This window comes from Phycomyces blakesleeanus (genome assembly GCF_001638985.1).
Source record: "Phycomyces blakesleeanus NRRL 1555(-) unplaced genomic scaffold PHYBLscaffold_12, whole genome shotgun sequence".
Lineage (NCBI taxonomy): Eukaryota > Fungi > Mucoromycota > Mucoromycetes > Mucorales > Phycomycetaceae > Phycomyces > Phycomyces blakesleeanus.
Window position 1 is genome coordinate 245,256 of NW_017265145.1, and position 12,818 is coordinate 258,073.

Below are 12,818 nucleotides of genomic sequence, written 5' to 3' on the forward strand. Positions count from 1 at the left end.
AATCAGATTAAACTTAAACTTTATATATAGATACATGTTTATATATGGTATAAGCTTTTTATAAGTGGGACCATAAAACAACCTGATAGATGTTAACGTGTGATAGATTTGCTTACACATACTGTACAATAATATAGTTAACATTAAATACTCAGCGTTGTGTTTTATAGTTATTTCCTTAGAACAATTCAACTGTAGGTAGCAATCACAAAAACTATGTATATAAATGGGAAGTGTTGAGTTGGTTTGGCTATGAGACGCTGTCACAAATTAAATGGATGAAATAACTACAAATGAGTTTTAGGAAGCAAATATGAAAATAATTAGAAGTGAAAATCCTAACAGCTCTTTGGTTTATCTAAAAGCTAGATTGTAATTTAAATGTATAAAGAAAGAAATATATTCCAAGTTATACTTCTTTAATTATAGTCAAGAGTATTTAGTAGGCCAGAGACGACAAATAATATTAAAGGGAAAGGAATATGAGATATATTAAAATAACTAAAAAAAAAAAAGGTAGATCAAGATAGAGGTTGATTTCTATAATTATATTCTACTGTGTGTGTTTTACATTAATAAAACACACACATTTTACAATAAGCCACACAAAAGACGTAAATTATGAAATACTCTATTCAATTAATGGAAAGTAAATCCTGCAAAAAGAAAAAGTATAGTGCTTTTTTGCAGGGTCTCGTTTTCGAGTGGATCCACAACAGCACCCATAATGTGTTAATATTTTTTTTATCAAATACATATGCTTATATGCAATTCAGCCTGTATTAATTAGACACGACGTAGAAATAACATTCAACCTATTCGTTTTATTTCACATTGTAGATGTTCTTGTAAAATCATCAGAAACTACATATTTAAACCAAGTCTCTATAGAATTAAGCTGTGTGTTAAATGGTTATAGCTCTTAAGAAAATATTAAATTCAAAGATATTCATAAAGATATATTTCTGCTTTAGCCAAATAATGATGATATTAAATATTTCACAAGCTGGATTTTCTTTATCCCCTGAAGCTTTGTCTAGTAAAATAAAACATCTCTATAAGCTTTTATGTTTATTTCATGAATTAGTAAGCAGTACTCTATGCAATGTTAAGGCCATCAAACTGCAAAGCCAACGTCTTATATATTTTGATATGAAGAATGATGTATTAAGCAGTATAATGATCTCTGATATTACATGCTCACATCGCACCATATTTTGATTTATAAGCATAGCCAGTCTTTTCTTCTTCTGATACTAAGTCTATATTAAGGTATTATAGCGTAAGAGCCAAGAAGGCTTAAGTTTTCATAATGAATAGCTTACTAATACTTTGTTGACCTTGTCCTACATATTCAGTAAAGATCTAGCCCTGGTGGTCCAAATCAAAGACAATAATGATTTTGTACTCACCAGATAAATGACCTTAAACTTTTGCTGACATATCAAATCAAAAAATCTTCAGGTCAATATACAGCTATAAGGCGACAGAAAAAAATGCTGATAGTATATAAGTAGTCCCTAGATCAATCACAAAATAACCATCATCTCTCAATTCAACTTTCAACCCTCAAATCAAATCATGACTACTGCTCTCTTCACGCCTATTAAACTCGGTGCATCTCTCTTGAAACATCGTATTGCCCTGGCTCCTCTGACCCGCCGTCGCTCTGATGAAGACCATATCTCTATCCCTTTGATGACCGAGTATTACGCACAACGTGCTACTGATGGTGGTCTACTCATTACTGAAGGTGTCTTCATTTCCGAAGAGTCCGGTGCTTACCCACATGTTCCCGGTATCTTCACTGACAAGCAGATCGAATCATGGAAAGAAGTAACTAAGGCTGTTCATGACAAGGGTGGAATTATATACCTCCAATTGTGGGCCGTTGGTCGCGCCAATGAATCAGCTAACATCCCAGGCAACAAGCTCCCTGGCTCTGCATCTGCTATTGCAATTAGAGGCAAGAATGATTCCGGAGAGGATTATGAAGTACCTCGTGCGCTCGAGACCGAGGAAATCCCCCTTATTGTGGAGCAATACGCCCAAGCTGCCAGAAACTCGATTGCTGCTGGGTTTGATGGTGTTGAGATCCACAGTGCTAATGGTTATCTTTTGGATCAATTCCTCAACAGCTCGTCTAATGTGCGTACAGATAAATACGGTGGATCAGCTGAAAACCGTGCTCGCTTTACCTTGGAGGTTGTCGAAAGTGTTTCCAAAGCAATCGGAGCAGATCGCACTGGTGTTCGTTTCTCACCTTGGTCTGGATACAAAGATGTGATCGACGCCAAGCCTTATGAGACCTGGGGATACGTTGTAGAGCAGCTACAGGAGAACTATCCTGACCTGGCCTATCTTCATTTTATTGAACCTCGTGATGACTTTATCAGCGGCCTTCACCCTGAAGTTGATAGAACTGAGATTCTTGAGAACGATAGCATTGATCCATTCCGCAAAGTATGGAAGGGTCCATTCATTACTGCCGGTGGATACACCACTCATCCAAAGCGTGCATTTGAAACTGCTGAATTGATGGAAAACACCTTGGTTGCCTTTGGCCGTTCTTTCATTGCAAATCCCGACCTTGTTCATCGTATTAAGAACGACTTACCTTTAAATAAGTATGACCGCTCAACCTTCTTTACCCTGGGTAGCGTTGGATATACCGATTACCCTTTTCATGACCCTGAAACAGCTGATAATAATTAGACTTAAATTATTACGCTCCCTGTTTATAGCCACGATAGATTTATTGATTTATGCCTATAAATTACATATTATTATATGACTTGATATGATATTTTTTATACAATAAACTTGCCTTGAAAAAAATAATATTTTATGGTGTGCAATCTATGAGAGCATTTTGCAAAATAATATGTACTATTTATTAAGAATCCTTCAAAAAGATGTTTAAACTGGGACAAGTGTTGAATTGGTTTATGTATGCAACTTAGAATTTAATGTATGAAAAATGCTGCCAACGAATTCAACGGGCAAATGCAAATATAAAAATGTGGGAAATGTTGGTTAAACAAAATATCAGCTTAACACCACCCTTAAAGATAAAAAAAAGCTTGCAATATTCTCTCACTAAAGTTAAACTGTGGCTGTATGTCAGCCACAAGCTATAGTAAGTACTGATTTACTTTCGAAAATTCCCAGTTTGCCTTATCAATTTATATATACTTATGTTCTGTAGATATGCAGCTATAGATATTTAAACTACACTGTACTTCAGGACATCAGAATCATACAACATTGTAAATAATGTATCTTCATATATGTATTGATTAAATGATTTGTTTATTAATTGATTAATTAAAGAAAAGTCTTTAGTATAAGCATTCTACATTTCCACCCTGAAAAGTCCATCGGTGCTCCACATCTTGTTCTTGTGCTTCAAAATCTGCTGTAATAAAAAGAAAGAAAAAGAAATATAAAAGTACATACCTGCAAAAACAAACACGCAAAAAAAAAACGGACCCAACGAGAAACAAAAACTAACTAAAAACACAGTACGAAGTTGGGGACATCTCACTCATACGACATCCGGCGGATCAGCACAACGCCGAGATGAAGGACGACTACGCGTCAAAAAAAGAAGTTGGCGCAATGCCTTGAAACCCTCGGCCTCGTACTCAGAATCCTGGACACCACCAGAGCTCAGTCAGGGTCCCGAAGGTTAACCTGTTGGCTTGAACCTCGTTATATACAAAATAAGAACAAAGTAAAATGCTGAGATGCTTTGCTTTAGCTTGTGTTTTGGAACGATTACTCACCGATTAAGGAGTCCACCAAAGTACTTGCGCACTCTAATGAACTCGCCCGCTGGACCGCTATTTGTTTTGAAAAAAAAATTATGCAGACAAAACACATTAGTATCTTTTCATGTCAAGTTGGTAAGTAGTAAGCATGAAAATTAGCAGCAGATTTTTGCACACAAGAACAAAAAAGGAGTGGTTTTCTAGACTTCTGGTCATGTCTTGCTGTCAGTCTACTGTAAATAACAAATAAAAAGTTAGATCTTGCTCAACATTAAGTGCATGAGGTTGGTAGCATTAGCCATTCGCTCGTTTTCTTGAATCTGTCAAAGTTGAAAATATGGAGCGCCTCTTTAAAAAAGAAAAAGGCGAAAATATGTTCAGGTTAGCTTATGACACCGAAAGAGAGGTATTTGAGCTGGCTTTAACATGCTGGTGGTCTTTACATTCGTTACTTACCTGGCGTAAACGTAGGCTGGCCTAAAGGAAGGGAAATACAAATAAACAGACGCGTATGCCCTTGAAATAATTTTTCCTACGCCAATACAGGTGACATCATCATATATTTGTGATGCAAGCATTCTCACCCACTGTGAGAGAATTTATTAGAGCAAAATAACCACTGCGGTAAAAAAAAAAGGTGTGATTCAGAGGGCGATTCTGTAGAATGCATGTGATTTTTTTAAAATCACCCCCTGAAGCGCAATTTTTTTCTCATAGTGGCTAAGAATGCTTGCATCACAAATATATGATGATGTCACCTGTATTGGCGTAGGAAAAATTATTTCAAGGGCATACGCGTCTGTTTATTTGTATTTCCCTTCCTTTAGGCCAGCCTACGTTTACGCCAGGTAAGTAACGAATGTAAAGACCACCAGCATGTTAAAGCCAGCTCAAATACCTCTCTTTCGGTGTCATAAGCTAACCTGAACATATTTTCGCCTTTTTCTTTTTTAAAGAGGCGCTCCATATTTTCAACTTTGACAGATTCAAGAAAACGAGCGAATGGCTAATGCTACCAACCTCATGCACTTAATGTTGAGCAAGATCTAACTTTTTATTTGTTATTTACAGTAGACTGACAGCAAGACATGACCAGAAGTCTAGAAAACCACTCCTTTTTTGTTCTTGTGTGCAAAAATCTGCTGCTAATTTTCATGCTTACTACTTACCAACTTGACATGAAAAGATACTAATGTGTTTTGTCTGCATAATTTTTTTTTCAAAACAAATAGCGGTCCAGCGGGCGAGTTCATTAGAGTGCGCAAGTACTTTGGTGGACTCCTTAATCGGTGAGTAATCGTTCCAAAACACAAGCTAAAGCAAAGCATCTCAGCATTTTACTTTGTTCTTATTTTGTATATAACGAGGTTCAAGCCAACAGGTTAACCTTCGGGACCCTGACTGAGCTCTGGTGGTGTCCAGGATTCTGAGTACGAGGCCGAGGGTTTCAAGGCATTGCGCCAACTTCTTTTTTTGACGCGTAGTCGTCCTTCATCTCGGCGTTGTGCTGATCCGCCGGATGTCGTATGAGTGAGATGTCCCCAGCTTCGTACTGTGTTTTTAGTTAGTTTTTGTTTCTCGTTGGGTCCGTTTTTTTTTTGCGTGTTTGTTTTTGCAGGTATGTACTTTTATATTTCTTTTTCTTTCTTTTTATTACAGCAGATTTTGAAGCACAAGAACAAGATGTGGAGCGCCGATGGACTATCCTGGATAGGCATTTAGGATATACCGACTGGAATTATATATATACTTAATATTTACCTTCAATAAATAAATAAACAAATAAACAAATATATAAACATTATCTCTTAACATACATTACCCTTGTACTTATATATTTAAAATATATATATGCCTATAAAGCTGCAAAATAATGAAGATATAAGCTAGTAATAAAATAACTTGTCATCTCAGTGTTTCAACCTTGAGATTGAGACAAATTGGAAAATTTTTAGATGGAGAGAAATTAGTTTTCAAAGTAGATACTTATTCAGGAATGTTATCTATAATTATCTAAATATCTCAAGGAGACAAACTGCTTACGTTACAGTTACGGGATTGCTATTTATGTGGTTATTGGCGCTTGCTTTCTTGCTTTTATCACACCTTTGAAAAGCAGTTAGGCGTATGAATTTTGTATTTTTTTTCTGTACACGTACTCAGGTTCATTAAAAACATATGCGCCGGTAAGATTCCAGAAAACATTACATATATAGTATATATTAGCCGTACCGAGGATGGAATACTGGTCAAAAAGAGATGCTCAAGCTGTGCTTATTCTATAAAAGAAAAGTTAAACTTTTGACAATCTAAAGTTGCCCTTTCTTTACTGGTAATTTTATTCCTATTCTTCTTTTAACAATATATATATTATTGGTTATTTGCCTTTTATAAATACATTGAAAATATAAATTTAATAATTTCAAGATTGTCAGGCTCAGTGAACATAACTCGTGGGATTTTTTTGCTGCTCATTTCCATAGACCATTGTTCGTTTTAGCAGAAAAATATACGAAGAAAGAAACTCAAAACACAAACGTCAATTTATTATGTTACGCTTTATATAATGGTGCCCGAAACGTAATCGGTACAGATTCTCTTAGTAAATCTAGCACGATATAGTATAAATTGATGGCCATGCCTTGATATTAATCGATAGCTCTTTCCATTTTGCTTTTATTTTGACATGTTCAAAAGTTTTATTCTCAAAAAGAAAGTTTGAAGAAAACGTAAATGATCCTTTTAAAGGTAAAATATAGTAATTGCTTCGATCAAGTCCATAGCATTTATAATCGTGTACCTTTTGCTATAGACATGATTATAAGGGTTGCGGAGAAAGAGAGAGGGCATACAAGTACAAAGTATTATAAATGCACATTTTATAAAGAAACTTCAGTTGAAAATGGTACTTATTTCAACCCGTCTCTTCTATATAGCTATTTTTTTATGCTAATGGACATTTTTTTAATTACTATTATTATTGATTGGAACATCTAGTAGAGCCAAAAGAAGATAAACGTAAAGCTACACGAAGAAGAAAATTGGACGCATGTTCTTCCTTAGCTCTTTACAAAAGCTGTCAACAAGAGGGTCACAGTACATCGCGATCTCATGAATGCCCTAATAATATACCATCGAAGTCCGAAGACTTTGTAAACAATCTTGGATTTCCTTACAAAGCTTTCACGAGAAAACTCCCATTGGACACTGCTGTCAACAATGAATACAAAGAGCTACTAATAAATAAGATCATTATCACTTCAAACGATCCCCGTAATATCATATCCAGGGCAATGATGCTCATAAACAGCTACTGCCTGGCACCTTCTCGTGATTCAATACCTAACTCCATTTACAAACAGAAATTTTGGTACCCGGTATGCCAACTTGTCAAGGACAGAAAAGTAACAAAGAGCGCTAACGTACCACCAGATCTTGTAAAATCCTGGGATACCTATAGAGCCTCGATTAAAAATACCGTATACGATCAAACCTCATAAAAAGGGCCGGAATATTCGGGAAGAACTTGGCAAGACTAAAGAATAACTGATGTGGAGTGACAGGAATTTTGTGGGAGGTTTTGAAGAAACGAGAGAGATGGAGGACTTGTAGTTGTTACAATAGATGAATACAATACCTCAAATACATACAACAACTGCCAAGCGAAGAATTTAGAATATGCAAATCACACTCGTGGCCACAGTGTACTGGTCTGTAAAACCTGTAATACACTGTGGCAGCGAGATGTTAATGCTGCAAAAAATATGATGACAATTGCTTTGTAAACTTGGAAAGGAACCCATCGACCAGCCGCTTTCCAAAGATCTGATAAAGGTAAGTAAGCGAGCAAGCAGAAGTTAGCAGCAGTAACAACAGTAACAACAATAATCTAATCACTATAACGTAAACAGGTTGTCTATTTGAGACATTTAATTACAGGTAAGATGTTTGAATAAATTTCTACTTTAGAGAGGGTGTCTTCGAGCCTGAATTGCAAACGTTTGCAAATTTTTATTTTACGCGGCGAATTAAATTCCAGTATTTGTTTTTCAAATTTCATGGTGGAGGCCATTTAGTGAGCATTTGAAGCCAAAAGTTAGGTAATCCCTGATTTTTTACTTCAAATGCTCACTAAATTTCTAGTAAAAATTGGGCTTTTTTTTCCCACTTCAAAACAAAATGTATGATAGCCAGTAGCCTCTTCTTCATACTTAATAAAATAAGCCTTGGAAAGTCAAGTTTATTAAGGTCAATTTCCTCTAAATTTCTTAGTATCAATGTTTTCAACTTATAATATTCATAACTGTGTCTGAGCTTTATTTTTATTTTTGATTGGGCTTTACATAATTATTTTTTAGTCATCTTGAAATTATCATAACTCGACACCCTCTCTTTTGTCTAAATTTCATTCTCGTTCTGTCCACAAAAGGTAAACATACTGTCTACTATCACATTTTGATTCGTCTAAAGCATTTCCTAATTTGTCCCAATCTCAAGTAGAAACACTGTATTACAATCCTGCTTTGTGGGACTACGGTTGGAAAAGCTCGAAAAAGATTTACGAAATTAAACAGCATTAAATCGAGCGTTTACTGGAAAGTGAAAAGAGAGGTATAAGCATAAATATTCTCCAATTTATTTTTATTTTTTATTTATTTTTTTTACAAAAAGCCTACCTTTACTATAAAGGAATGATGTAAAATCGAAAAGAAAGCTTTATTTCTTAACAGCAATAGTTAAAAAAAAATGGTTAAAAATCAAAATTGGACAGAGAAAAGTGAGAAAAGTATTGGTTAATCAAAGTATTACATATAAACACACCCTTGAAACCTCAAACAAGTTTATAGAAATGTCTTAAAGTCACTTTATTCTATATTCCTATTGTTTTGGTAACTTTATTATTATATCATATGATCAAATATAATTCAATTCATATTCTGTTTTACATACCTTGAACTAGTTTTTTTCTTATTGTATTAGTATTAAGACCATTTGTTGTAAGAATAAAGAGATAATAGCATGCTATAATATTACTGTCAGCGATAATGCGTGCATAGGATACAACCCAAGTAAATCCCCACTTCTTGTCCTTAAAACCAACAAACCACTTCATAATTTCTTGCTACACTTGATGTAATTCCTTTTATGAAATTGACAAAAATAAATGGAACAACTTTATCCCATTGATATTTGCCTTGTGTATTCAAAAAAAATTGATAGCTAAAGATTCTTTTATGATGCAAAATTTGGTATGTCGTTCAAGATGTTAATTAAGACTTCAAAGAAGAAGAGGAAAAAACGGGCTCTTTATATAATTATATCTTCTTTTTGCAACTCTTTAAAACTTGCTTTTCCCTTGATTTAGATTTTTGTATGATCTGAAAATTAATTAGTACGATACACGGAAATATATTGGATCCTTATTTTGGAGATTCTCTAATGGTCTTTACATCCAAACCTGACATTTAACGTGCTAAATCCCATTTATTGGTGCTCACGAAATTCTTTGTGGTGTTCACCAGAATACAGATCAAATTATCCCCAGTAGAATTTTTTTTCTCGCCTCCAAATATTGAGTTATAAGCGCAGAGAGCAGACAATTGTCCAAAAATGTAAGAAAGATAAACCACTACTGATAAAATTCATTATAAAGGTTGCACGATTACACAATAAAAGCATATCGAACAATGGGTAAAGACGATCACATTATTGTGGATAAGAAAAGATTAAAAGCATGATCATTAGTCAACTACACCGGGGGTTGAATGTATCTCTAATATAACGTCAAATCAACTTTGGTATTTATGATTTTTCTTTTCATCCCACCCATGTTACTTGAACGCTGCGAATGATTAGAGTCAAATTACGTTTTTTGGGTCAAAAGTGAAAACGACGGACAGGTGAAATGGCTTCTATATAAAGTATGTCACTAGCTAAATTTGTAATTCTTGACCTTCTTCCATTCCTAAATAATTTGATCCGTATGCTGGCGAACACTATTATTCGGGCTAATGTAGTCGAATAACGGAAACCTTAATCTACAAATTGATCAAGACATATACAATAGCCCATTTTCAACACTTATTTTTTCTGGATAAAGTTCATCTTAAAATCTTTGTCTGGAATATGAGCCAATTCTCTTTCTCTTTACAGCTCATATTTGCAAAGTAACAACTGTAGGAACTGCAATGATTCAAGGTTGATAAAATAATTCAAGCACCGATTACGAATGGCTGCTAGTTTTGCCTGGAGGACTAACGAGTATCAGCATGCTCTCTACTAAAGTGAAGCTACAATATATTGGCTAAAACAACACAGACGCACGCGTATATTTTCTACAAAACCGGAGTTATAAATCCTGCCATATCCTACAGCGTTAGTTGCGTTGAAAATTACCACAAATGGGTGGAAAATCAGTGGGTGTGATAAATATATATATTGATTTCACTGTGCGCCGGTTATTTTGACCAAAATGCCCTATGTATAGTCTTATTTTATGTATATAATAATAATAATAATAATAATAATAATATTTATTATATAGAGCCTTCAATTTTTTTTCCTCCTCCCCCCTCTCCCTCCCCTCTCCTTTTCTATCTGTGTGTGTGTGTTTTTTTTTTTTTAATATTTTTTGTTTTTTTTTTATTTTATCTATTGTTGTTATTATATTCTTACTATTCTTACTATTGTAATTATAATTATCATTGGTTTTATTTTTCTATTATCATCATAATCAGTCTAAATTTCACTATCGATTCAATCAATGTCCCGCATTGCTAGACTTAATGGTGCTGGAATACCTCAGGATCCCTTTTCAGCACCTCGCACAAAACTTTCCTACAGACCAACCAGACAATCACCACCCGATGAACCAAACACAACCCTTCCTGCTGCAGAACCACCAAAAACACAGCGTCGATCCATCAAGGATTCTCCTATTCCCCAAAAACCACTCACAGCAATCACCCAAGCTCGCTCAGTAATCGCCCGAACATCAACATCATCTACAGATGAAATGAGCGAAACTGAATCTCACTCTAGAATATCCTCATCCTCAAAGACATCCACTTCACGTTCTTCTCTCAGTCGGTCTCCAACAATCCCACAACGAGAACAATCTCCTTCAGAACAGCTTGTTCTCAACGAACGCGTTGCTGTACCAACAATGAGCGTCATCGGCACCCTACGCTTCATCGGCCAGACCAAATTCAAGCCTGGAATATGGACAGGAATTGAGTTGGACCTGGTCGGCTCCGGTAAAAACGATGGCTGTGTTCAGGGGTAAGTTGAATCAGACCCAAATCCTCATCATCCTCATCCTTAACAGAAAAAGGCAATAACAACAGCAACAATAAATAAATAAATGATAATAATTATTCACACCTACTGTTCTATATATTTTGTTTTTTTTTATGATTATTATTTGCTTTTATTTTTGGATAGTGTTCGATATTTCACTTGTCCTCCCCAGACCGGCCTTTTTATCGTTGCTACTAAAGTAATTCCACTCGTGGAAGAGCGGACCGAAACTGTGCGTCCGCCCATCAAAAAAGTGTCGGCAATCCCAAGCAGCCGCCTACAGACAATGATAAAACCCTCGGTCAGCAAATCTACGCGCATCTCCCGCACACCCCAAGCACCCACTCCAACAGCCACCAAGTCCACTGCCACTTTACGCACATCTGCTTCAAAAGGTACTGCGAATTCTGCAAACGGAACTGCGGCCGCTCGAATGCCGCTGCCAGAACGTCCAACTGCCTCTCGTACCCCACGCAAACCTACAGTTGCTCGCATTTCGGTCACATCTGACCGCTCTCTGGATACATCACTACCCTCAACCCCTAAACGCCACTCTTTCCCTGTTCAGCAGACCGAAACACTCGAAACACGACCCCCGCTCGATCTGGTCCTGGCCAGTCTTGGACCTGAAACAAACATTGACTTCCTTCAGGGATCACCTACCGTCGACTGCCCAAAGGGCCGCATGGATATAGACGAGCAGAAACGTATTCTCGAATTACTTGAGAAAACAGAGCGTGAGAACAGGCAGCTCAATGAACAGATGCGAGCCAAGGAGATTGCGTGGGAGCGCCTAGTGTCATCAAAAGAAAGCTTTGCTCTGATGGTTGAAGAAAAAGAAGGTGAACTTACAAGATTAAAATCGGCCCTCACAGAAGCACAGGACAAACATCGCTCTCTGCAAGGTGTCCTTGTTGACAAAGAAGAAACGCTGGCGAAGAACAATCGTGACGATGTGAATGAAGAGCAATATCAACGACGTATCGAAAAGCTCGAGCGGCTTGTTCTCGAACTCCAAACCCAAGCTACAAATCAAACAAAGCTTCACGAAAATCAAGTACGTGACCATGCAGGCCAGATCGAAAAGATCCGTCGCGAAGTTGTTGAAAGTGAGAAGATGATTGTAACACTCGAGGGCGAGTGCGAGGAATTACGTAGAGCTGGCTTGGAAACCTTGAATGCCTGCCAAAACACTGTACATCAGATTGAGGAAGAAAAGGTAGCATTTGGTGCTGAAAAAGACAAACAGATCGAGCATCTCAATAGAGTAATCGAAGATCTCCGTAGACGGCAGAGTGTCCTGTTTGGTGATGATGATGTAGACTACAGAGACGACGAAAACGATGCCGAGTGGGAAGACCAGCGGAGAAGAATGGAGGAGCAACTGGAGCTTGCTACCACTGAGCTAGAGAACGAACGTCTCCAAGTTAAACATGGCAAAGCTGAGCTAGAGAAGCTTCGTCAACAGATGGCACAGCAACAGATCACGAGTGCTGGCTCGGATGAACGTGTCGCAAATCTCAAACGGGAACTCGAAAAAGAAGTGGATGACAAGCGCCGTTTGATTGAAGAGGCCGATGCTGCTTTTGAAGCTCAGGCAAAGGCAGAAGACGAGAACTACGAAATGAAGCTTTCGCGTGTCAGGATGGAAAGCGAACTTTCAGAGGCGCAGCAAACAATAGAAGCGCTCCAGAGCGCAGTTGGTGGAGTGAATAGTGAGTCTAAACCACCCCTCAGCACACAGAC

General features: G+C 36.8%; 5 protein-coding genes across 5 annotated transcripts; 4 read left to right on the forward strand and 1 right to left on the reverse strand.

Moving 5' to 3' along the window:
* Nucleotides 1–1,581: 1,581 nt before the first annotated feature.
* On the forward strand, nucleotides 1,582–2,715 carry PHYBLDRAFT_168987 (hypothetical protein; the record flags this gene model as incomplete). The annotated part of the gene is made up of 1 exon (XM_018435987.1): nucleotides 1,582–2,715. The coding sequence occupies one exon, from the start codon at nucleotides 1,582–1,584 to the stop codon at nucleotides 2,713–2,715; it is 1,134 nt and encodes a 377-aa protein (XP_018290763.1).
* Nucleotides 2,716–3,120: 405 nt separating this feature from the next.
* PHYBLDRAFT_168988 (hypothetical protein) lies at nucleotides 3,121–4,254 on the forward strand (the record flags this gene model as incomplete). The annotated part of the gene is made up of 4 exons (XM_018435988.1): nucleotides 3,121–3,139; nucleotides 3,526–3,690; nucleotides 3,889–3,908; nucleotides 4,072–4,254. 4 exons carry the CDS (start codon nucleotides 3,121–3,123, stop codon nucleotides 4,252–4,254), a joined length of 387 nt encoding a protein of 128 aa, XP_018290764.1.
* Nucleotides 4,255–4,596: 342 nt separating this feature from the next.
* On the reverse strand, nucleotides 4,597–5,491 carry PHYBLDRAFT_168989 (hypothetical protein; the record flags this gene model as incomplete). The annotated part of the gene is made up of 4 exons (XM_018435989.1): nucleotides 4,597–4,779; nucleotides 4,943–4,962; nucleotides 5,161–5,325; nucleotides 5,431–5,491. The coding sequence occupies 4 exons, from the start codon at nucleotides 5,489–5,491 to the stop codon at nucleotides 4,597–4,599; spliced, it is 429 nt and encodes a 142-aa protein (XP_018290765.1).
* Nucleotides 5,492–6,339: 848 nt separating this feature from the next.
* Nucleotides 6,340–7,273, forward strand: PHYBLDRAFT_146043 (hypothetical protein; the record flags this gene model as incomplete). Its single annotated transcript, XM_018431585.1, has 3 exons — nucleotides 6,340–6,353; nucleotides 6,487–6,521; nucleotides 6,771–7,273. 3 exons carry the CDS (start codon nucleotides 6,340–6,342, stop codon nucleotides 7,271–7,273), a joined length of 552 nt encoding a protein of 183 aa, XP_018290766.1.
* Nucleotides 7,274–7,451: 178 nt separating this feature from the next.
* On the forward strand, nucleotides 7,452–8,353 carry PHYBLDRAFT_65355 (hypothetical protein; the record flags this gene model as incomplete). Its single annotated transcript, XM_018441442.1, has 6 exons — nucleotides 7,452–7,496; nucleotides 7,569–7,607; nucleotides 7,685–7,712; nucleotides 7,743–7,848; nucleotides 8,132–8,202; nucleotides 8,244–8,353. 6 exons carry the CDS (start codon nucleotides 7,452–7,454, stop codon nucleotides 8,351–8,353), a joined length of 399 nt encoding a protein of 132 aa, XP_018290767.1.
* Nucleotides 8,354–12,818: the final 4,465 nt, after the last annotated feature.